The following is a 23,268-nucleotide window of genomic DNA, read 5'->3' as shown; positions in this document are numbered from 1 at the left end:
CAAATTTATTTATCTCACACAAAATATTGTTATGACTTATGAATATTACGTTAATGTTTTAAACAAGAGAAATCGACAGACCGAAAGGGAAGTTATCAGTGTGGGTCGCATCCCAAACTCTTTTTTGAAATTTCATAGTACTTACTTAAGTACGTCTTATTTTTTCTTGTTATTTAAATTCGGAACTATTTCATATTTCATAACCTACTCCCGTTATTTTGCTATAGGAGTTCCAAAGCATAATCATCCAGAAGTAGTGATCTCTTTTTTAAGGGCCAGTAGTGAAATTTTAATTTATTTCAATAGCCGAATTATAAAATTGCGGAACCAACAAAGAGAATTTTTTTTCGGTATACCTTTTTAAAAATTAGGACAACTCAAAGCGGGTGTTAATTTATCGAACGATCGTTTTTGTGATTACAATAATTGTATTTCGATATACATATCATGTACAGTGGCTCCCACTGTCTCTCTTATCGGTAAGAGAGAATCTATATTTTCGCAATACAATTTCTCTAAGAAAATGTATTAAGTGTAAAACGTTATAGTCATTTTATATGACATTTACACACGTTTTTAATTTAAATAAGGAAGCTTTCTTAAGGTGTCAAGATATTGAAGAAAAATGTTGTTAGAATACTTAAGAAATTTTGTTGGCATTCGTTTTTAAGGAACGTCTTAAGATCCTCAATGTTTCTAAAGTTCTTTTGAGCAGCTCGACGCACGTCCCAGTTCATCCAATATATGCTTGATTGCATATATGGAGTCACGTGGCTGTGTGTTTTAAGCACCCAAGGGCAGTTATACAATAACCACGAACTTACTGTACAAGATATGTGCTTTGTTTCTTGTATCCAAGCTCACAGACACCAAACCCTGAATAAAATATTTCCGAACATCAGAATTTGCAACACATTATCACAACATGGCACCACAATGCTTCACAATAGCTCGAGTATGATTATGAGAAAATTCTTCATTTTCTTTTAGCCAAGCAAATTTACATTCTTCTATTTAAAACTATAAGCACTGTCATAAGTTTAAAGCTTTACTAACAATGATTTAGTTCCGCCTTATTTATTAAAAAAGTGTTATGTTATCATTCGCAAACTTTAGTCTTTCATATCTATTTTTCGACTGAATCATGGGTTTCTAGCCACGGCTACACGGTCATTTCGGTCATTAATTTGATAGTGGTGCTACTTCTTCTTTACTCGTGGTCTCTTCCAAAACAATCTTTAGAGATTCCGAAGATAAGAAGGGATTTTTGTTGTTTAGCCTAAAAAGTTGTTTCTCATCGTTACGTCTCTATCTTTTCTCTTTTTACTTTTCTGCCCACATTATGAATCCTATTTTGCTTTTCAAATTCTGAAATAATGTAATGAATTGTAAAAGAAATGTTTGTTATTTCTCGAACTGATTTACGTCCTGGCTTTTGCAACAAAACCAATTTTTTAATTTTCAAAGTTGGTTTTAGTTTTGGTGTAATTTTGACGTGGAACAGGAAACTACCTTAAAATTTAAGTAAAAGCCTTCTGTTATATAAAGTTAATAAAAACATTGACATTTTACGGAAAAGAACTATACCTACTACTTTTTGTATTTATTTGATAATTAATAACTTGCAATACAGTTTTTATTTTATTTAAACTTAATTTAAGATTAATAATGCTATAAAATGATTATTAAGTTCTATTACTTCTATACATTTTCTTGGATAAATTGCACTTCAAAAATTTACATTTTCTTTGTCAGATTAGTCGTGGGAGCCACTGTAGGTAAATAATAATTTCAATCATTTTTTGCATAGTGAAAATTAAAACAGACACAACATGAACGTTTGTGCATACATAGGTTGGTATATTTTTTCTGTCTGAAATATAACTTCTAAGTAAACGTCTATTGTTTTAATTTTTAATTTTACTATCAGTTTTTAAAAATCATACATCTGACTGTCCCATTACTCTTCTGCAAAATAAAAAGTATAACATCACGTAAATAAGATTTTCTCCGCGTAACGTTATATACTATATAAGTCCTAAATAGGTATATAAATTATGGTAATTTTCTTTGAGTTGAGAAATATGCATGGAATGGTATAAATTGCATTCTATTTATTCTTCCATAAGATCGTTATTGAGGTTAAGTTTTCATTCTTACTAAAGCTGCAAATGAACCACATATTATAATGATACAAAAACCTAGCACGACCTCTGATCTCATTTGTTGAAAGAAAGTTTCACCTTTGGTCAAAAGAAATTCGTAATTATTTATATAAACACAAAATTGGATGTGAAATATGTATGCAAATTGTTAGTTTGGTTTAATGAAATATGAAATGATTTGAACGTGAAATATAAGAACTGTTGGCTTGGTTTAAATTTTCCGAAAATTGACTATCACGAAATCAACTATGATCTTCTCAGCCTCCTATTCTCTCCAATCTTGAATAACTATGTTTCATAAAAATTTGAAGAAGGTTTTTTTTGTAGCTTTTTCCTTCGATTTGTTAGTTATGTTAAACTGTGATAATTTTATATAAAATTGTTATTTTTTCAGAAGTAAAGTAGGGTTATACTAAATCTCTGTAAATTGTGCAATAAGAAAAAATGTAAATAATTACTGCTACAATAAAAAAAAAAATATAAAAATATAAAAAACTATGATCTTTTAAAATGTATGCATTTAAGTTGTGTGCTAAATTATGTTTTTATTTTGTATTTATATTTTAAATATTCAAATACATATTGGTTTCAGTATTATATTTTTCTTTTATATAATGATTTTGTATACATATACATGCGCGTAAAGTAGGTAAGATGCTGGTGCGTATTTTTGAACTTGAAGAGCCTTTTTACATATCATATTACACAATATTCGTTGTTAGTCATGGCATTGCACACTTCACAACATAACATACAATACACTCTTTATTTTTCGAGAACTCTACCTAATATTTGTATGGCTATTTTATATACTTTAAACATTCATCCGGTATACTTTACCTTTTGTGCAAAAAAAAGGTATTAATCGAGGCGACGACGAAGCCTTAATTGTTATGTTGCACTTGTCGATGTCAAACAAAAAGGAAACGAAAAAAGTTCCCACAATAGAATGCATTTTTTTTATAAACATTTAAAGTAAATTATTTCAAGATTTTCGTAATTCTGTATTCATTTTTACCATTAAAAAAAACTAATATGTAATACAGATTTGATAATAGACCTACAAATAAGAGAATTGTCTAGAAATCCAGTGGCCTATTTCACCAAAATACAAGCTATTCAGCCCTATCACAAATTCCATCGTAGTTGAAAATTCCCTCCGTTTCCCGATAAAACTATCACAAATTCCATTCGTAGTGGATTCGGAGTGGAAAATGTTTTACGATTTTCGAAATTCGTAAAAATTGGCATCACTGATTTCGATTGGAATGGAATCGAATAAGCCATCTTTTTCTACGACAAGTTATTTGTGTCGGACATTGAAGCTGTACAGATATATTAACAAAAATGTAAGTCTTTATACAATTTTGTTGGTTTTAAATAATATTTTTCATAATTATAAAGGACAAAAACAACAAACAAGGCTCAATACCAGAGACTTTTTCAATTAATGAGTGAGAATCAAAAGGATTCACAAAGCTGGAAAAAAAAGAGGTTCACGACTTTTGGGAAAAAGTTAAAGTATAGCTTTGTGATTTGAAAAATAGACAAGTGCCAGAAACGATGCGGCACAAGGCCAATGAATCCTTGTTGATTAGATACTTGTTTAACTTAATAATTACGCGCAAAAAGAGCATCCTTTTTTTCAAACTAAATTTTGTAAACTCAAGATCACAGTTTTGCTTACATAATCTTTGGCCCTAGTACGTACACGCAATAATATACATACATTATATATGTTTTTAAAATCCGTTTGGGAGATTGCGAGATATTTGAGCTTGGAGTTCAAAAAGTTTACTCTATTAGTTATAAGCTGATATTGCAAAAAGCAACGATTTTCTTTATTAATTATTAAATTATTGTAGGCCACAAGTGTAAGAAATTGGTCGATGCATCGGAATTAAGATTAACTTGTGATTTAAAACAATTTGTTCATAATGTTATTGAGCTTTGTGCTGAAATAATCGAGATGAACAAGCAAAACAAAATGTTTACTGTCTCTTTGCAGTGTTAAGAGCTTCTCGTCAATAAAGGCCAAGGCTTACATAAACATTTTCATACAATAAACCGAAAATCGTGATGCAAACTATATGCACGCAAATGCGAGCAGAAGAGGAGAGAGGAACACCAGCTTCTTAAATGGAAAAAAGAGAGCACGAGAAGCTCTCGACCGAGGATATAGGGGGCTGTCACAACAGGAATGAGGTTCGATTGTACCCGCCACGAACCGAAGCCTGTAAAGACAATCAGGGGAACTTCGTAGTAGAACCACAGTCTATGTTGAGAATATGGAAAGACCACTTCTCCAAATTATATAACGGTGATGACGAACCGAATTCCGCTGCAAGGGAGATAGAACCACTCAACCTAGGCGACGCAGATCAACACTTCCGCCTTCCCGACCTAGACGAAGTGAAAATAGCTATATCTAAACTGAAGTCAAACAAAGCTGCTGGAGCTGACGGCATCACTGCCGAACTATTTAACTTGGTAGGGAGCATGCACCAACTCATCTGCAAAATATGATCGGAAGAAAGCATACCCGATGAGTGGAATCTCAGCATAGTTTGCCCAATACATAAAAAAGGAGACCCTCTAAATTGCGCCAACTACATAAGCATCAGTCTCCTTAACATTGCATATAAGATCCTTTCTGCCGTATTATATGAACGTCTGAAGCCGTTCGTCAACAACCTGATAGGTCCTTATAAGTGTAGCTTCAGACAAGGAAACTCCACGTCAAAGGTCCATCCAATTACTCGGATACGCAGATAATATTGACATAATTGGAAGATCAAAGCGTGATACCAGTGGACCGTTTTTAAGTATTGCGAAGGAAGTGAAGAAGATCGGTTTAGTGGTAAATGAGGGCAAGACCAAGTATATGCCGTCATCAAAAAGGGACATTGAACAACGACGTCTTGGACAAAACGGTACATGGACAGCTATAATTTTGAGGTAAGGACTTTGTCTACCTAGGCACCGCTATAAACACAGACAACTACACCAGCGCTGAAATCAAACGAAGAATAACTCTTGCACATCGCTGCTTCTTTGGACTTAGAAGGCAATTGAAGTAAAGAAGTAAAGTCCTCTCTCGAGCATCTAAAATCACCATCTTTAAGACACTTATTATCCCGGTTCTCATTTATGGCGCCGAGGCCTGGACCCTATGAAAGAAAGATGAGAGCGTCTTAGGATGCTTCGAGAGAAAAATTCTTCGGGGAAATTTTGGTCCCGTACGCATAGAAGGAGAATGGAGGAGAAGATATAACGACGAACTGTACGGGCTGTACACCGACACTGACCTAGTTGGCAGAATAAAAGTCCAACAGCTTAGATGGCTGGCTCATGTAAAGCGAATGGACACCAACGCTTCAGCCCGGAAGGTCTTCGAATCCAATCCCGATGGACGGCGCAGTAGAGGAAGACCGCGGCTCAGGTGGCGCACGCAGGTAGTTAAAGACCTCAACCAACTTGGCGTGCGAAACTGGAGACAGCTAGCTAGGGACCGATCTGGATGGAGACGCATGTTGGTTGAGGCCAAGGTCTGCCCCGGCCTGTAGCGCCACCTTAAGTAAGTAAGTATGAAAGCTGTTGACTGTATATTCCATTAATGTCGGAAACACCATATACATTTTTTTGTGAAACGGAAAGTTACAATTTGGCGAGGAAAGGTACAACACTCAACCAATCCAATATAGACTTAACCATAAGCACCCAAAATGTGAATTAAAACAGATCATTGCTAAAAAAAATGCTTCAAGAAAGCAATAAACGTTGACAAATCCTTGAAACCTGCGCCACGGCGAGGAATTTATGGTCCAATTTTGACAAAAACAGGATCGCATTAGATTATGCACATAACCGTTTACAAAACGTTGGGCTACCACGACATATGAAATGGGTGTAACGATGATGAAGAGCACGTGTATACAACTTACTTCCTATACCACAACCCAGCATTGTACCACGCAAGATACAAATTCTTAGAAAATTACCTCTTCAGCAATTTTCTAAGCTAACATTAATAAAAAAAAATTAAAATCCCGTTGATGTCGTGCACATTTAATTTTGTAAAACATTTCGTTATAAATAAATAATAATTAAATATATTATATATATAAGTCTCCAATATCTTGATACAAAAAAATGCTCTAGCTTAGCTTCAATTATTGATATCCTACTTTCCGAAGTACGCAACAAAACATTTAATTTTACAATTTTGATGGGTTCTACTTAATTTTTTTAAGTTTCGCATATCTCCTTAATTAAACGACAGAATATAAATAATTAAGCAGTCATATATATACGTACACAACACATGAAATATTAACTGGAAACAAAAGGTTAGACGAAGCTTATTAGTTTGCCGAGTGACTGAAACTAAATTTGTTTTTAAAAATAAAATTTTACTTTTTGTTAAATTTTTTTACAGGGACAGTATAATTTAATTGATGTTACGTATAACTTGAATATTTAAAAAAAAATAGTTAGCAAATAAAGTTTATCAAAAATTAATTTATTAATTTATTTTCAAAACGAAATTAAATTAAAATATTCAAAATGTTTTGTCACTCAATCTTCTCCAATTAGCATTACAAAGAACATTTATTGAATTTCCGGTGGCGCTATCCATCAATAACATCTATAAAAGACATGTAGTATATACCTACATATGGTAGCTCTAACGATATTTGTCACAAAAATCAATATTCTACTTAATTAAAATAAACTAGAAAGAAGTAAATGAAAGTTCTATATCTATCTATTTATCTTTTGTGTCTAATACAGTTTAAAACATTACATTAGAAATTAAATGTTTTTATGAACGGAGTTAATTGTACCTTTTAGTAATTAAATTAACAATATTGGTTTCAGTATCAAAAACAATTAATTCTGCGCTTTCATTAAAATTACGAATACAAAAAAAGAAAACAACCTCGAAAGACGCCACATGTCGCACACAAATTTTTGAAAATACTTTTTACATTCTTTCTATTGTGCCAAATGAATAGCCGCGTTACCATGTTGGTACCACAAGTTCATGGCTAAAAAATGTAAGATCATTTAGACATTTTTTTCAAGGATCCCATATACCCTGCTGCATTTTGATGTAATGAGCTCAACGTCAAATGTTCCATAATAACTGACAGCCTTCAATATAAAAACACCTCCTTAACAGCTGCGATGAAGTTTTTAAGACTTTTTTATTTGTTTGAAATGGTGACAATAAAAGATTGACCCTTTAGTAGCACCGAAATTAAATAGTTTTATCGTCTGAAAAAACCACATGATACCATTCTTTTTGTGTTTTGAAAACTCTGATGGCATAACTTTTCATTGTTCGCCAAGTAGGAGTCTTTCGTTAGTTTTTAACTTTATTTAACTTTAAAGAAACATTTTCTTTCTAATCTGTGATGGCAGAGGAAATGATTGATGATGATTGTAAAGTTAAGTTTAGTTTATTTTCATCAACAGAGTTCAACTCTTACAGTTAATATAATAATTAATTTAAATATAAATATATATACAGAAATTATAATAAATTAAAATGGTAGCAATAGATAAATCTTTATTACAAAACAGATTGCGATAACAAAGCAGACATAACATTTTTTTTAAAAACATCTCTTGAAATATTAGAACAAATATCTATAATCCCCACAATAGAATTCGTTTCTCTTATACAACGTGCATACGGTTCGTCCTTGGAGAGTCCTTGATGGAAAGTAGAAAAGTATTCGTTCCTACAAAAAAGAACATTTGATAGGATTGCTTATTAAATCTTTTACAAACATTATTGAAAAATATTTTCTCCTTACTTCAAGCGTTTGAATGTCAATAAGCAGGCATCTTGATGAATAAGATGGTACTTCCATATTCCAATTTAATTTATAGAAAGCATACCTAGTAAATATTTTTGGTATTGTTTCTATTCTAGAAGAATGCGTGATATAATAGGGGTTCCAAACTATGCTGCAATATTCCAGTACCGATCTAACAAGTGCAATATATAATGATTTGAGGGTGTATGGGAAAAATCCCTAGAATTTCTTCTGATAAACCCTAGCATTCCATTAGCTTTACTGACTATGTAATAGAAAAGGACCTCACAAGTCCTTTTTTGTCGTAAACATTACATTTTATGAAATTATAATGGCAACCAAGTTTTGATAGCCTAAAAATTAGTGTACTATGATTAACTCCATCAAAAGCTTTTGCAAAATCTGTAAAGATAATATCAGTCTGTAAACCATTTTCGAACCCGCAAAGTACAGATTCGCATAGCATTGAAAGTTTTGTAGCAGTAGATCTTCCAGAAACAAAACCATGCTGGTATTCGGATATTAAAACCTTAACAAAAAAATATAATTTTTTGCAGACAAGCATTTCGAAAATTTTTGGGATCACTGATAATTTGCAGATAGGCGTATAATTGGTCACATTTTGCTTCGAGACAGATTTGAATATTGGAGTTATAGAAGAGATCTTCTAACAGTCCAAAAACTGGCCACTTTTTAAAGACTGATTGAAAATCAAGCTGAGCGGTAATGTCAAAGAAACGGCGCAATTTTTTAGTGCAATAAGGGCTATGTTATCTGGCTCAGTACTTTTATTTACATCAAGAAAACAACAGAAACAGTTAAGTCTATACTTCCAATATCAATAGCGTAAGATGGCGAAAAATCAGAGGGTTCAGACGGAGCAGAAGGCAAATAAACAGATTAAAAATAATCGGCAAATTAATCGCATATAACGTTCATATCACTAGATACACAATTGGAGTTCTTCATGCAGTTTGGAATCCCTTAAGACTTTCTTTTAATATTTATAAATTGCCAGAAGTGATTCGAATCTTTTCTAATTATTGACTCAGAAGAGAGAATAAAATTATTTAAAAGAAAGCTATTAAAAGCAGTCATATTCAAGGTTGAAGGTGGTGGCACTGAATGTATTTCTGCTTAAGGGCTAGATTATCTTTTATTGTTTTATAAGCTTTATATGCTTTAGTTTTTCTATTGTTCAGAAGTTTTAGAAGTTTCATGTAGATACATTGCAAATTTTTCAAACCCATGACCAAAGCTTAAATTAATCAAAGGTATTATCTAAAGGTATTGACGACTAAAAGTTATTGATTGCAACAAAGTTTGCACGTTTATAACCAAAATAAAATTCTGGTACATCAATAGTAGTACCCGTGGCATGATGGTTAGTGCGTTGGACTGTTCTTGATATTAGTTTTTTTTTAATTTTCTAATAAATATACAAAAATAAATAAAATTTAAATTGAAGTAAAATAGATCTTAGGGCCGAAAGGCATTAGTAGTTAGTGTTATAGTTTAACTTAGAGTGTCCGTATGGGACCATTAAGTTAGTTGTAAGTTATGGATAATTAGGCTAGTTTTATGAATTTTTGTCTAGCTTTATGATAGGTTTAAGAATGAATTAATAAAAATGAATTTAAAAAAAAAGTGCGTTGGACTGTCATTCCAGAGGTCTTGGGTTCGATCCCTGCCTATGCCATCTAGTCTTTTCACGGGTACTGCCTCTTGCGAGGAATTGACAAATTCTCCATGAGTAACTCTTGTCATAAAAAAGTGCTTTCTCAAATTAGCCATTCGGATTCGGCATATAAACTGTAGGTCCCCTCCATTTTTGACAACATTATTCGCACACAGGAATGGTTGAGAGTTGTAAGTTACTAGGCTCTATTTCTCAACGGACTGTTGCGCTACCCAATTTATATATTTTTACATCAATTGTATCTTTTACATAAGTTAAAAACTTACACTCTGCAAAAAGTAAGTCTTATATACGATCTAGATTATTATGAAAGTTTTTGACTTGAATTAAGTTAAATTGACTACAAAAATCTATCACTGACGATTCTATTTCAGTATCAACATTAAATGGCACTAAATACTTATTATCCAAATCTGGTTCCCAGTTTGGATCACCAATATTGAAATCTTCTAAAACTATAACATGAATATTTTGACTTAAGTTATTAAGGACTGATTGACAGTTAAACATATGCAAGTTACATAACTCCAATGAACTTCCTGGTCGAATATAACTTACGCTCACAAATAAGTTTAAGTTTTTATTTAAATTAATTTTAACTTTTAACTGATCAACATCGAAATTTGATGGATTGTTATCGGAAATAAGTTGAACTTGACTACAAACAAAATTATTTCCTACTGCAATAATAACACCTCCTCCTCTGTCAAAACCAGTCGTAAATGGACATCTATCTTTGCGAAATACTACAAATTGATTACAATTAAATAATTCAGAAGTAAGATGATTATGTGCTTAAACATAAAAGCAGCATTTAATAGACGCTTTGAGGTCTGGAGGTGAAGGGACAATATTATGAAATCGCCGATATCTATGAAATAGAGTTCGCACCACGGTTGTCAGTTTATTGTTCGAAAATGTTCTATCTTACAGCATTTGTATTTATTGATAAGAAGTTTTGAACCTACAAGGTTAAGAATATTTGTCCATTCTCTTTTTTTATCATCATGTGTCAAATTGGTAGAACTTTCTTAACAATGTGTTTCTTATCTCTTATCAAAGAGGCAGCAAATATTTAGTTTTGCTTTTTCATCTTGATTATTTCAGCGCAAAACATTTTGAGAAAACTTGTGTTCTACAATGTTTCTTGCACAATTGTGTTAGCTTTCCTCAAAAATTTTAGAACTCGTAGTTGGTGAATCGAAAAACTGGATTACAAATTTGTAGTTACAACCTGTATTTTCGTAAAATAGACCACGTACAGGTAACTTTATTCAAAGTTTATTAGAAAGTGTAGAATCCTGGCTTTTGAAAAAGATGTAATTTATAACTGTAAATGTTGCCGTTGTTTTTAAATATTTGATATTTTTTTTAGATTTTAAGTCAATTCTTTTTATAAAATTGCCTCTCCCACCTAAAGGAAGGTAGATAGACCGCCTCCGATTATAAGAAATGCTTGCATTAAGCTCCTCTACCAAACCCCGTTATTAAATACTGTTGCCAAACATATCGTACTTGTTCCTAAAAGTGTGTATTATGTTTGTTTAAGTTACACATTTTACTAATCGACAAAGGTAACGAAGGATGAATTATCCGCGACACCTAACTCAATATCACCACTATTTTTGTATTCAATAAAGCATGACTTAGAGCCCATCTGCCAGAGATATATTGTTGTATAAAGGTTTGTGGGAATTTGTTTTAAGGTTTGTTCACCACATTAAGAAACTTTCATACTTAGAAAACCTGAAGCTATACGCACACACGTACCTTATAATTATTTTATTTAAATTTAAAAAAAATTCAGTGTCATAAAAGATTATTATACAGTATAAATTATTCAAGAAAAAATAATCAAAACTTCAATAGGAAACCAAAATAAAACCAACAAAAATAATCCCCTTTAATCCATGAAATCATAAGGTCAGTATCAAATAGTAAATTCAAAAAAAAAAATCAAAAAAAACATATCACAAAACTTAACTTACCTTTTAGCTTAACATATCAATAATATCCACAAATGAAAAATTTAACGTTCATATCCAAAACAATGAAATTGAATAAAAACGTTGACGCTTCCACTGTCGTTGCTGCTGATTTCAAAAGCGAAAACGTGATGGTACTATTAATTACATTAACATTAACACACTCACACAACACATACAAAAGCATGCTATTCGCAATAGAGCTAGCAATAAATACTTCACAAAAAAGACAACACACCAATCCGCGGATTTTTTCTTATGTTTAATTCGAAGAATTTCGTATGCATAATAATATTTCTTTAAGACTCGATAAAAATATTTTTTAAATAAAAGATACAGGTGATAAACATATTATGTACTCGTATGTATGAGGGCATTTTAATTTTCCTTATTTAAGAATATTTAGGTTTAAAATGAACAAAAATATTTTCTTAAATTAGTTATGTTATGTATTACCACAAGGAAAACAAGGGATCTTGGCTTAAACTTAACATTCCGAAGATACCGAAGGAATCACGTCTATTTTATCCCCTGGGAACTTCAGCCATTTTACAAATTTTAAGCTGCTTTATAACGAACATTTTTGTTTTTTTACTTATTTTTATCGTTATAGGTACGAAAACAGGATGAATATTATGTACTGCAGATTGTAGAGACGGTTGACAAATATTTATAAAGCCACTGGATCACAGAAAAAATTTAAACTATGTCTTTACATATCTATATTTTTTCTCAAATTAAACACTTTTAGAATAATGTATTACAGAAAGTAGTATAACCGGCAATTACGCAAACGCAAACGCCAACCGACAGGGCGACAGAGATATTTAAACTGAGCTCAGACTTCAGTGCTCGCTCAAATCGGACGCTCAAATTTCTTAGGAGTTAGTAGGTTTCAACAACGTAATAGCTACGTTACGTTAAGGTAATTTAAAAAGATACTCTCTTAAGGTGTAGGTAAGGCATTTCATGCTCACCTGTAGACCTGTAGTATGAGTGAGGTCAGTGGTGGACTTTGTTTTCTTGTGGCCCGAATGGTACGGTATTTATAAGTTACATTAATTATTGTCACGACTTCTTCTATTTAACCGGTTTGAATGATCCGTATGCATATTGATATATTTTAATAAAAATATGTATTTGTTTCAATAATAAGTTTTAACTGTTAACATTAAAAATACACAACTTTTCTTACGGCTTACGATTTTAATTTGCTGCCGAAAAGCCAGTTCATTCATTTCGGCATTAGTAATTCACACATATATGTTCTTCAACTTAGAGGAAAAGTAAATGAAGAATAAGGTGGTATGGGTGAGAACGTGAATAAGTACAACTTTGTCTCAAAACCGGGTTTGGTTTTAAATTTAAAAATGAAAAATGCAAGAACAGAGAGTAGAACTTAGTTCTCTTAAAATATCATTTTACCATTGGCAATGGCTGCGTATTAAAGAGAATACAAAAATTGCAGAAATGGAAAAATTGCCTTTTTACTTATCACGTCGTTAAACAACAACACGAAACATCGTTCATGTGTATGTTTGGTGTTGGTGCTCCTTAACAACAAACCATAAACATAATATTTTGTATGTTCCCTTTATAGAGCAAGAGATAGCGTCACATTTTTCGCATTATTACCTAAAAAAGCTGATTTTGATTTCTAATAGGATTTTCACACCAAACACAAAACGCAGTTTTCCTAAAATTATCGGTTTTGGCCGAAACAGGAAAGCAATCCAAAGCTGAAATAAACAAGCCTTTCGAATCATTCAGCACTCTATTAAATATAAGCAAAACAGCTGATGGCTGCTGTTAAAAGAAATATTTCACTTTCATTCTTATGGCGATTGTCAGTGATCAAAGGATTAAACATTGAAAAATTGACTAAATCATTGGCTTCGTTCAATCTTAGACAGATAGGTTATCCGGATACCTTTTTGTTAGTGTTTTACGTGTAAAATAACAGCTGATCGAAAACAGCGAAGATGTCAAAAAAGGAATCCAAAGGTATACAAGAATTTCTGGGGTATGTAGGTATCTGACAGAAAAGCTGATTCAACACATGTTTGAATTTCAAGAAATTTGAAAATTGATTTTAGCTTTTTGTATTTGTTGGTTAACAAAAAGATAAAAAGTGTTAGTTGAAGTTGTATTTGAGAATGTTCTGTAAATAATAGACGATGTAGAAGCTATTTGCCTCCGAATTTTGGAAGGTAATTATGATCTATTTTTTTAAACTTCAAAATTGACTTATTTTGTTCTCGTTTCATAGATGACCAATTTGCTAGGTCTAAACTCCAGTCTAGTGTCCAGCATTCAGAAGTTGAAGAACCTTATCATGTTCCATAGGTAGAACAAAATAAAAAAATATATATATTAATCTTGTGGAAATAAATAAATCTAACTTTTTTGTTTTTATGTATAAAAGCAGACAGAGGCGGACAGCTAGTGGAACTACAAGCTAATAAAGTCGCTGAAAGTAAAGGTAATTTATTCTTTCCGATGATTTAAAACCCTAAAGAAGAACCACTCTATTCCCTTTTTTTAAGCTTGGAAACATAAATCCCTTCTGCTCTTCTTGGAGGAGTGCAGAAAGAAAAAGGACTAGCTCCAAGACCCAAAAACCCGACGAAGAACAATTTTTCAATAAATTTCAAAAGTTCTTGAAGAACACGGGTCGATTTTTGTTGAGAAGGAATAAGAAATAAAATCAGTTGAATTATCCATTAAATGTTTTATCTTACAACAATTTTGACTCCGAAGCTTAAATGTTTCTTTGCTTTTTGTGAACAGCTGAAAGTTGTTTTTATTTTTTGACAGCATTCTCAATACAGCTCAACCATTTTTGATTCGAAATGAAATGGATAGGTGTGAATGAGAACATTTTTTGACTCAATATTTCAAACAAGAATTGGAGCAAAAAAAAAATAAACAAATTCAGCCATATTTTAAAACAAAATAATTTAATTAAATGACTTCCGTGGAGTTTTAGACGATAATGACGAAGATTATGACTATGAAAAGTCATTTTTTTGGATACAAAGTGATACAGTTTTTTTGAGAACTAGTTCAGTTGCTGTTATTTCAATCTTGTTTTCTGTTTTCTTCTTTTTTGGTCTTGCGTTTGAGATCAATCCGAAACTACAATTTAAAAAAAAATTCTATGAATTACCCGTTGCTATTTATTCCATTCCAGTGCAGGGAATCTATTCTATTCAAAATTGACAATCGTAATAAGTGTGTTTGCATTCCCTCAGGCAAAGTTTTAAATAAATTTAAAAAAAAAACACTGTTTTAGTGAAATGCACATTATGTACATATGTGATCATATTTATTTTAAATTTTAAAGCTATCTGGTGACCCCATTAGGTACTCATCAACCCAATACGAAGATGACGCTGATACTTCAGGAATTTGTAGAAAACGTCAAAATGTTTAATGCAAATATTTAAAAATTTTAAATTTTTGTTCTGTAACCGAAATATTTGTTTAGGTATTGTTTTTTTTCAACTTTGAAAATGTGTATGGGTTCATTTAGAATTATTTCTAAATCTTCATTGTTCTCGCACCTAACAAAAGTAATTAATTTCATTTACATTAGAATTATGTTACTCCCAATCGAACACAATAAGAGAACACCTCTTTCCAGATCCTTTAGTTCATTGCAAAGTAGGTTCATAGATTGAAAGTTCTGCGGCTCAAACTGGACTGTTTTTTAAAATAATTTAAATCATTGTTTGCCAACATTTCAGAATTTGCAAATCTTTATATTTTGTTTAAAAACTTTTACTCACACATTTTGCACTAATACATTATTTGACAGCCGATGTTGCAAAAACTGAAATGTATAAATAATGAGTCTACCAAATTTTCCGACTTGCAAAAGTTAGTAAGACAATAATCAACATACTACAGAAATGTGAATAATTGTCAATTCATAAAAAGATGAAATTTCGGTATGCTAATACTATAAAAAGATTACCAACATTTATAGTCTACCACCTCTCAAATCTTGCCATCCCATTGCTAACGCCTCTCTAATCACGAAAATGCCAGTGTATATAATTTTGCCTCTAAGAATTCAACTTCCCTGTAAATACAACTTTTGTTTACAAATATGTTTCCATACTATTGAAGTTAATCATTAACTTATACCTGAATCGTTAAAATCCATTTATTAATATTATTAATTTGTCAAATTTATTTAATTCTATTTTTTATCAAAAGTACATACTTACATATATTTATACGTAACCAGACTGGTTTGCAACGAATTGATTGTCGAATAAAAACAGTTGGAAACTTCGTAATAAGACATTTACCAGATCGCATTTCGAGAGCTATGCCGTCGATCAACAATTTGGTTTTACAACGAGCATCCAAACATGTCTAAAAAGTGATAGTTCGTGAAAATAAACTATACAAATACGCTTAAACTTTTTTGAAGTCAAAAATGCAAAACTTACACATTGACAAATGTCGTCTGTCTTGTAGTTGAATTAACGTACATATTGTTACAATTATTAGTTTCAAATCAAAATTTGGTAATAATTTTAAGAACATTTTTTACTGGTTATATTCGCAAGTTCCTCAAAACTGGTTTATGGATTATTTCAGCTTCTTTTTTAGTGGGTATCTAAGTGGGCTTTTCATCTAAGAGATTCGCCATGGCGTACTGCATTGTGCCCATGAGATCCGCAACAGTCATGCTTCCAACTAGTTTCTATGGACTTTGTGGTCTTGTAGCAACCAAGATTTCTGGGGATGTTTCATCCAACATTCTTTTCGAGTTATGTCTTTTTTAAGTTAAGCCTCGACTGTAAATTGGGGTGTTTTAAAGGAGCTTGGTGCATATTTAAAGGAGTTGTTGAATTAGTATGTCATGAAGGTTTTGAATAATTATTATATAATATCCAATACTCAAATCGCCCAAAAATATGCAATACAATTTATTTACAATTTGCTCGGTACTTACAAGCTTTTTTGCATTGGAATTTGGCAAAGAATATCCAAACCAAAATACAAAATTATTCACTTTTAAGCCACAAAACAGAAAATTCTAGCTGCACTCGAGCTTCTACGATGTTTTTTCACATGCACTTCAATTTAGTTAATTTTAATCTTTAAACTAACAACTCCAAATGATAGGTTTTCTCAAAATTAATTTCCGGGTTTACAATCAAACTCTTCACCAGACCAAGGATACTTTCAGTAAAAGTTTTCAATTTTACTAAATGTTGAAAACAATATTTTATGATAAAATTAGTTTGATGCTAATATCTTTTATTTTTAAAAAGATATTTGAGCCGAAAATTAATTTTGACCAACTTTTCAGAGTGGTTTTCTTAAGTTTTTGCAAAAAACTGTCAATTGATTTCTTTCAAATCTCTCCCAGACTTCAAAAACTTCATTCTCTGTTGTATATAAGTCTTTGATTTATTTTGTAGAGACCTCGAAACGTCAAGAAATCTATACATTTTCGATTCGACAAAATTACCTGTTATTACACTTAGACCTGCATGCTTCGTATTTTTCGCATATTTTCTTTTCAACACCCATCCCATCAATCTTGCATTATTACACTAGGATGTTTTCGGTTTCGTGTTTTTGACACTTTTCTTTAATTTTTTGTTCTCATCCACAAAGTCAAAGCGTGTAAATAATTAAAGAAAACTGAACTTTTTACTACAGTCATGATTATTGACATCATAAGTACGGATAATAACTGTAAATAATGTTAGATGTGTTAGACATTTGTGAGATGAGGATGCTTTGAAAATTCCCAAGCAAAAGGAAAAAGGGAATTTGATTGAAATCTGAAGAGAATCCTTCATTTTCTTGAAAAAAGAACTAAAATCAAATGATAAACCATCGTTTTTTAAATTGTATAAAAATGATTGATGAATCTTTTAACCTGCTTTTGTCGTTCATTGAAAGCGACATTAAACAAAATACAATTTAGAGACAGAAAAGTTGGCTATCACTTTATTAAAACGGGTGAAACATGCATTCCAAAGCTTAAACTACCAACCTAGACTCTTTCAATCATTCCTTCATTTAATTCGGTTATAAGATCTTTGCTGAACTTAAATTTGTCCGGCGGAATATTTCTTGTTTAATCGGTAACATTAGAAACATGTCCATTTAAGGTAAAGTACCCACTTTGAAATTTGTTGTTCCCATTTTCATACTTTTGAACACTTTTAACGACACCATTTTGAACAATTTTAACGATCTATCATCAACTAATGTAAAATTGATATTAGCTGTAAACGTGTGCGATGTAAATCGACATTTCAGATAGATAGACTGGATCATTCTATCTACTACTCTTACAAGAATAATTTTAAAGATGTCATATGGATTTGGCAAATTGCTTATAGTTGGAAGTAGTGATTTCTTGATTTTAACTATAGCAAATTGCTATGAAAAAGTATGATGTTAAAATCGTTTAAAATTACCTAAGTCGGCTTTTTGGAGTAGTAAATTACCAAAAATGGATTTAACAATTTACTAAATCGTTCAAAATTTTGTGCAATAGATTATATGTATATACAAAGATTTTAATGGTATTAAATGTAAGAATTTCTTAAGAACCAATCTGAATCTTAAAGTAGTATTCACATGAGCGCGACCAACAAATGACGAATGAATTACAAAATGTGAGTTTATATACGTTTAAAGACATATTTCCACACAAATTCGTAACAAAAGGTTGCAATATAGTTTCTATTTGATTTATGATGCATACTTTTACTTTTCAATACCATATATTATTAAATTTAAGAAAACAAATTAATTCGCAGCGAAAAAAATTGTAGTTGATACGAACTGTAAAACTTTATTCGCGTTCCTACTTACTTACTTACTTAAGGTGGCGATACAGTCCGGGGCGGACCTGGGCCTCAACCAACAAGCGTCTCCACCCAGCTCGGTCCCTAGCTAGCTGTCTCCAGTTTCGCACGCCAAGTTGGTTGAGGTCCTCTCCCACCTGGGTGCGCCACCTGAGTCGCGGTCTTCCTCTACTGCGCCGTCCCTCGGGATTGGATTCGAAGACCTTCCGGGCTGGAGCGTTGATGTCCATCCGCTCTACATGACCTAGCCATCTAAGCCGTTGGACTTTGATTCTGCTAACTAGGTCAGTGTCGCTGTACAGCCCGTACAGCTCGTCGTTATATCTTCTCCTCCATTCTCCATCTATGCGTACGGGACCAAAAATCGCCCGAAGAATTTTTCTCTCAAAGCATCCTAAGACGCTCTCATCTTTCTTTGACAGGGTCCAGGCCTCAGCGCCATAAATGAGAACCGGGATGATGAGTGTCTTATAGATGATGATTTTACATGCTCGAGAGAGGACTTTACTTCTCAATTGCCTTCTAAGTCCAAAGAAGCAGCGATTTGCAAGAGTTATTCTTCGTTTGATTTCCGCGCTGGTGTCGTTGTCTGCATTAATAGCGGTGCCTAGGTAGACAAAGTACTTAACTACCTCAAAGTTATAGCTGTCCATGGTGACGTTTTGTCCAAGACGTCGTTGTTCAGTGTCCTTTTTTGATGACAGCATATACTTGGTCTTGCCCTCATTGACCACTAAACCCATCTTCTTCGCTTCCGTCGCAATGCTCAAAAACGCTCCACTGACATCACGCTTTGATCTTCCAATTATGTCAATATCATCTGCGTATCCGAGTAATTGGATGGATCTTTGGAAGATTGTGCCTCTAGTGTTGACGGTTGAGTTTTGCACAATTCTTTCCAGAACGATGTTGAAGAAGTCGCATGACAATGCATCGCCTTGTCTAAAACCTTTTTTGACATCAAATGCATCGGTAAGATCTTTTCCGACCTTGATAGAGCAGCGTGCATTCTCCATCGTCATTCTGCACAAACGGATAAGTTTGACAGGGATGCCAAAACTAGACATTGCTCGGTAGAGCTCTTCCCTATAGATGCTGTCATACGCGGCTTTAAAATCGATAAAGAGATGGTGGGTATCGATTTGAAGCTCCTAGGTTTTTTCCAAGATCTGCCGTAGTGTGAATATTTGGTCGATAGTGGACTTTCCTGGTCTGAAGCCACACTGATAAGGACCAATCAGGTTGTTGACGAATGGCTTCAGACGTTCACATAATACGGCAGAGAGGATCTTATACGCAATGTTAAGAAGACTGATGCCTCTGTAGTTGGCGCAGTTTAGAGGGTCTCCTTTCTTATGTATCGGGCACACTATGATGAGATTCCACTCATCGGGCATGCTTTCTTCCGACCAAATTTTGCAGATGAGTTGGTGCATGCTCCGTACCAAGTCATCGCCTGCTGCTTTGAATAGTTCGGCAGCGATGCCGTCAGCTCCAGCAGCTTTGTTTGACTTAAGTTTAGATATAGCTATCTTCACTTCGTCAAGGTCGGGTAGGCGGAATTGTTGATCTGCGTCGCCGAGGTTGAGTGGTTCTATCTCCCTTACAGCGGAATTCGGTTCGTCATCGCCGTTATATAATTTGGAAAAGTGATCTTTCCATATTCTCAGCATCGACTGTGGTTCTACTACGATGTTCCCTTGATCGTCTTTACAGGCTTCGGTTCGTGGCTGGTACCCTTGGGAGGTTTTTTTTACCTTTTGGTAAAATTTACGAACCTCATTCCTGTTGTGACATCCCTCTATCTCCTCGATCGCGCGCTTCTCATGCTCCCTTTTTTTCCGTCTAAGAAGCCGGTGTTCCTCTCTCCTCTTCTGCTCGTAGAGCTCGCGAGCAGCTCTCGTCCTTTTGTGCAGCGCCGTTTTGTATGCCTCTTGTTTCGCTGCGTGAGCTTGCTGGCATTCGTCGTCAAACCAGGGGTTTCGCTGTGGTGGCCGTGTGAAACCTAGCACTTCAGAGGCGGCATCTCTGATGGCTGCAAGGCAATGTTGCCACTGGTTTTCAATGCTTAATGCAGGAAGCATAGGACTCCTTAGGAGGTTATTAGAGACTCGATCGGAAAAGGACATGGCAGTCTCTTGCGATTGTAGCCGTCTAACGTCGAATCTTCTCACAGTACTTCCTTGTTTTGGCTTGGATCGGGATATCCGTAGCCGTACCTTGGCTACAACGAGGTAGTGGTCCGAGTCAATGTTGGCCTCTCGGAATGTTCGGATATCCTGGATACTGGAGAAGTGTCGTGCGTCGATCGCAATGTGGTCAATCTGGTTGACGGTTGATTGATCAGGAGATTTCCATGTCCCCTTGTGGATATTAAGATGCGTGAACTGCGTACTAGCTACCAGAACGTCTCGCCCCGCAGCGAAATCGACCAGCCTGAATCCGTTGTCGGAGGTAGTGTCGTGCAGGCTGTATCTCCCGATTATGCCACCAAAGATGTCTTCTCTTCCTAGCTTGGCATTAAAATCTCCTAAGACAATTTTAATGTCATAGCCAGGGCACTGCTCATATGTCTTGTCCAAGAGCTCGAAGAACATATCTTTGGTGTCTTCATCTTTCTCCTCTGTTGGGGCATGCGCGCATATTAGGCTTATGTTGGCGAATTTAGCCTTGATGCGGATTGTCGTGATGCGCTCGCTCACACTGTTGAAACTCAAGACTTTTTGCCTGAGCCTAGTTCCAACAACAAATCCACACCCAAATAGACGCTGTCTTTGTTCTCGGTAGCAGTCGCCGTAGTAGATATCGCAGTCTTTTAGTTTGCGTTTACCCGGTCCATCCCATCGCACTTCTTGGATGGCTGTAATATCTGCCTTGCAGCAGTTTAGGGCTTGCGCTAATTGTTCGGCTGCACGTGGTCTGTTAAGGGACCTAACATTCCACGTACATATCCGAAGTTCGTTGTCCTTATTTCGTTTGCGTGGGTTGTCAACAGTGAATCCGTCCGTATCCGATGCTTGTTGTTGCTTCGAGACTATGATGTTTTTACGTGGCCAGGAAGTCACCCCGACGGCACAACCCCCAACCTGGAGGGCCACTTAACCTAAAAAATTCATTCTTGTTTTGGTTTCGGTGATGAGTGGTGATCGGCTGTGGCTCCATGTCAAACTTCATTCGCTACGAATTAAAAACTCTCATGTGAAAGAAATGTCAAAATCGACGAATATTCGTTCATTATTCATGTAAATAGTGCTTAATTCTACTCAATATAAACATAGACAGCCGCTGTACCTTTTAACATGTGAACTACTAATAACTTCACGTCAATGCAAAATTCAGTTGTCATCGGTCATCCATCTATCTCCTCCGTCTCCATTAACTTCCAACCTTTACCATTGCATTGCAGTCGGTTTTTAAAAAGAAAATTTCTTGTGATATTTTTTTGAAGATTCATTAAAAAAATGGCATTAGCTGAAATTTGTGGTTTAGCTGACGCTCCTTACATGAAAATGAGCACATTTTCTCCAACTGATTTGGAGCGGGAGATGTCTCAATATACGTGCAACATGGAAAACGCTTATTCCTTAGCGGCTCCCCCATTCGAGAACGTGAGTTGATATTTTTTTTAATAAAAGCTTTTATTATACCAACAGTTTGTGTTTTATCCAAAACAATTTGATTTATCACAAAGAGAATATGTAATTTAATCAACGTGATGAGTTTGATTTGCTTGAGTGTTCCAAATTAACTTCTATTAAATTGACAGAATAATTGTATGCCTAACAAAGGAATTGAAAACTACTCGTATCTCTATTAAATATCCTCAAAATATAAATTGTTAAAATTTTGTATTTCAGCCGTGCGAAAATCTACAGAAGATCACAGCTCATGGCGAAAAGTCCGGCATTAAAATCGACTTTGACCACGGAACAACGACATTGGGTTTCAAGTACAAGGGCGGAGTGATTTTGGCTGTTGATTCCCGTGCCACTGGTGGCCAGTTTATTGGATCTCAAACCATGAAGAAAATTGTTGAAATCAATCAATATCTTTTGGGTAAGAGGCCTTTACTAATTTCTATACTAGTAAATTCTCTCAAATACTGAAATGCTAATAGGAACCCTTGCTGGTGGAGCTGCGGATTGTGTCTATTGGGATCGTGTTTTAGCTAAAGAATGCCGACTACACGAGCTACGAAACAAGGAACGTATCTCTGTTGCCGCTGCTAGCAAAATTATGGCTAATATAGCCCACGAGTACAAGGGAATGGGCCTTAGCATGGGAATGATGATGGCCGGCTATGATAAGCGAGGACCTGGACTATATTACGTTGACTCGGAAGGTTCTCGGACACCCGGTAATGTATTTTCAGTGGGAAGTGGATCGATTTATGCCTTCGGTGTGTTGGACTCTGGCTACAAATGGGATTTGACTGATGAGGCTGCCCAGGAATTGGGTCGACGTGCTATCTACCATGCCACATTCAGGGATGCCTACTCTGGAGGAATAGTGAGAGTCTATCACATGACACCAAATGGCTGGATAAATATCTCAAACACCGACTGTATGGAATTGCATTATAAATACCAGGCAGAGAAAGCTGCCGCTAGCCATTAGTTGGTCCTCACATTATTGATGTTTTTTTTTTTCAATAACATTTTTAAACTTTGTATAACAATAATTGTATCCTGGTAGAATGAAACAAATATTTGAAATAAATTGAGCTTGTTTCGATTTCAA

General features: G+C 34.1%; 2 protein-coding genes across 3 annotated transcripts in view; one reads left to right on the top strand and one right to left on the bottom strand.

Annotated features, from left to right (window-relative positions):
- The window catches only part of LOC129950271 (uncharacterized), a 36,692-nt gene extending 24,180 nt beyond the window's left edge, over window positions 1-12,512 (bottom strand). The window contains exon 1 of one of the 2 annotated variants that reach the window (XM_056062154.1): window positions 11,681-12,512. The gene's annotated coding sequence lies outside the window, so the exon portion shown is untranslated. The remainder of the gene's footprint in view (window positions 1-11,680) is intronic. The other variant, XM_056062153.1, reaches the window with a different exon arrangement.
- Window positions 12,513-21,864: 9,352 nt separating this feature from the next.
- LOC129952008 (proteasome subunit beta type-5) lies at window positions 21,865-23,268 on the top strand. Its single transcript, XM_056064420.1, has 3 exons — window positions 21,865-22,136; window positions 22,386-22,584; window positions 22,646-23,268. The coding sequence occupies exons 1-3, from the start codon at window positions 21,990-21,992 to the stop codon at window positions 23,143-23,145; spliced, it is 846 nt and encodes a 281-aa protein (XP_055920395.1). The 5' UTR covers window positions 21,865-21,989; the 3' UTR covers window positions 23,146-23,268.

Source organism: Eupeodes corollae, chromosome 3 (genome assembly GCF_945859685.1).
Source record: "Eupeodes corollae chromosome 3, idEupCoro1.1, whole genome shotgun sequence".
Taxonomy (NCBI): Eukaryota; Metazoa; Arthropoda; class Insecta; order Diptera; family Syrphidae; genus Eupeodes; species Eupeodes corollae.
This window is presented reverse-complemented; position numbering and strand designations above follow the sequence as displayed.

Bases quoted from the DNA above. Each gene is read 5' to 3' on its own strand.
- LOC129952008 (XM_056064420.1), top strand. From the start codon at position 21,990: ATGGCATTAGCTGAAATTTGTGGTTTAGCTGACGCTCCTTACATGAAA. The intron at 22,137-22,385 runs GTGAGTTGATAT...TTTGTATTTCAG, and splicing joins CGGCTCCCCCATTCGAGAAC to CCGTGCGAAAATCTACAGAA. The intron at 22,585-22,645 runs GTAAGAGGCCTT...AAATGCTAATAG, and splicing joins AATCAATCAATATCTTTTGG to GAACCCTTGCTGGTGGAGCT.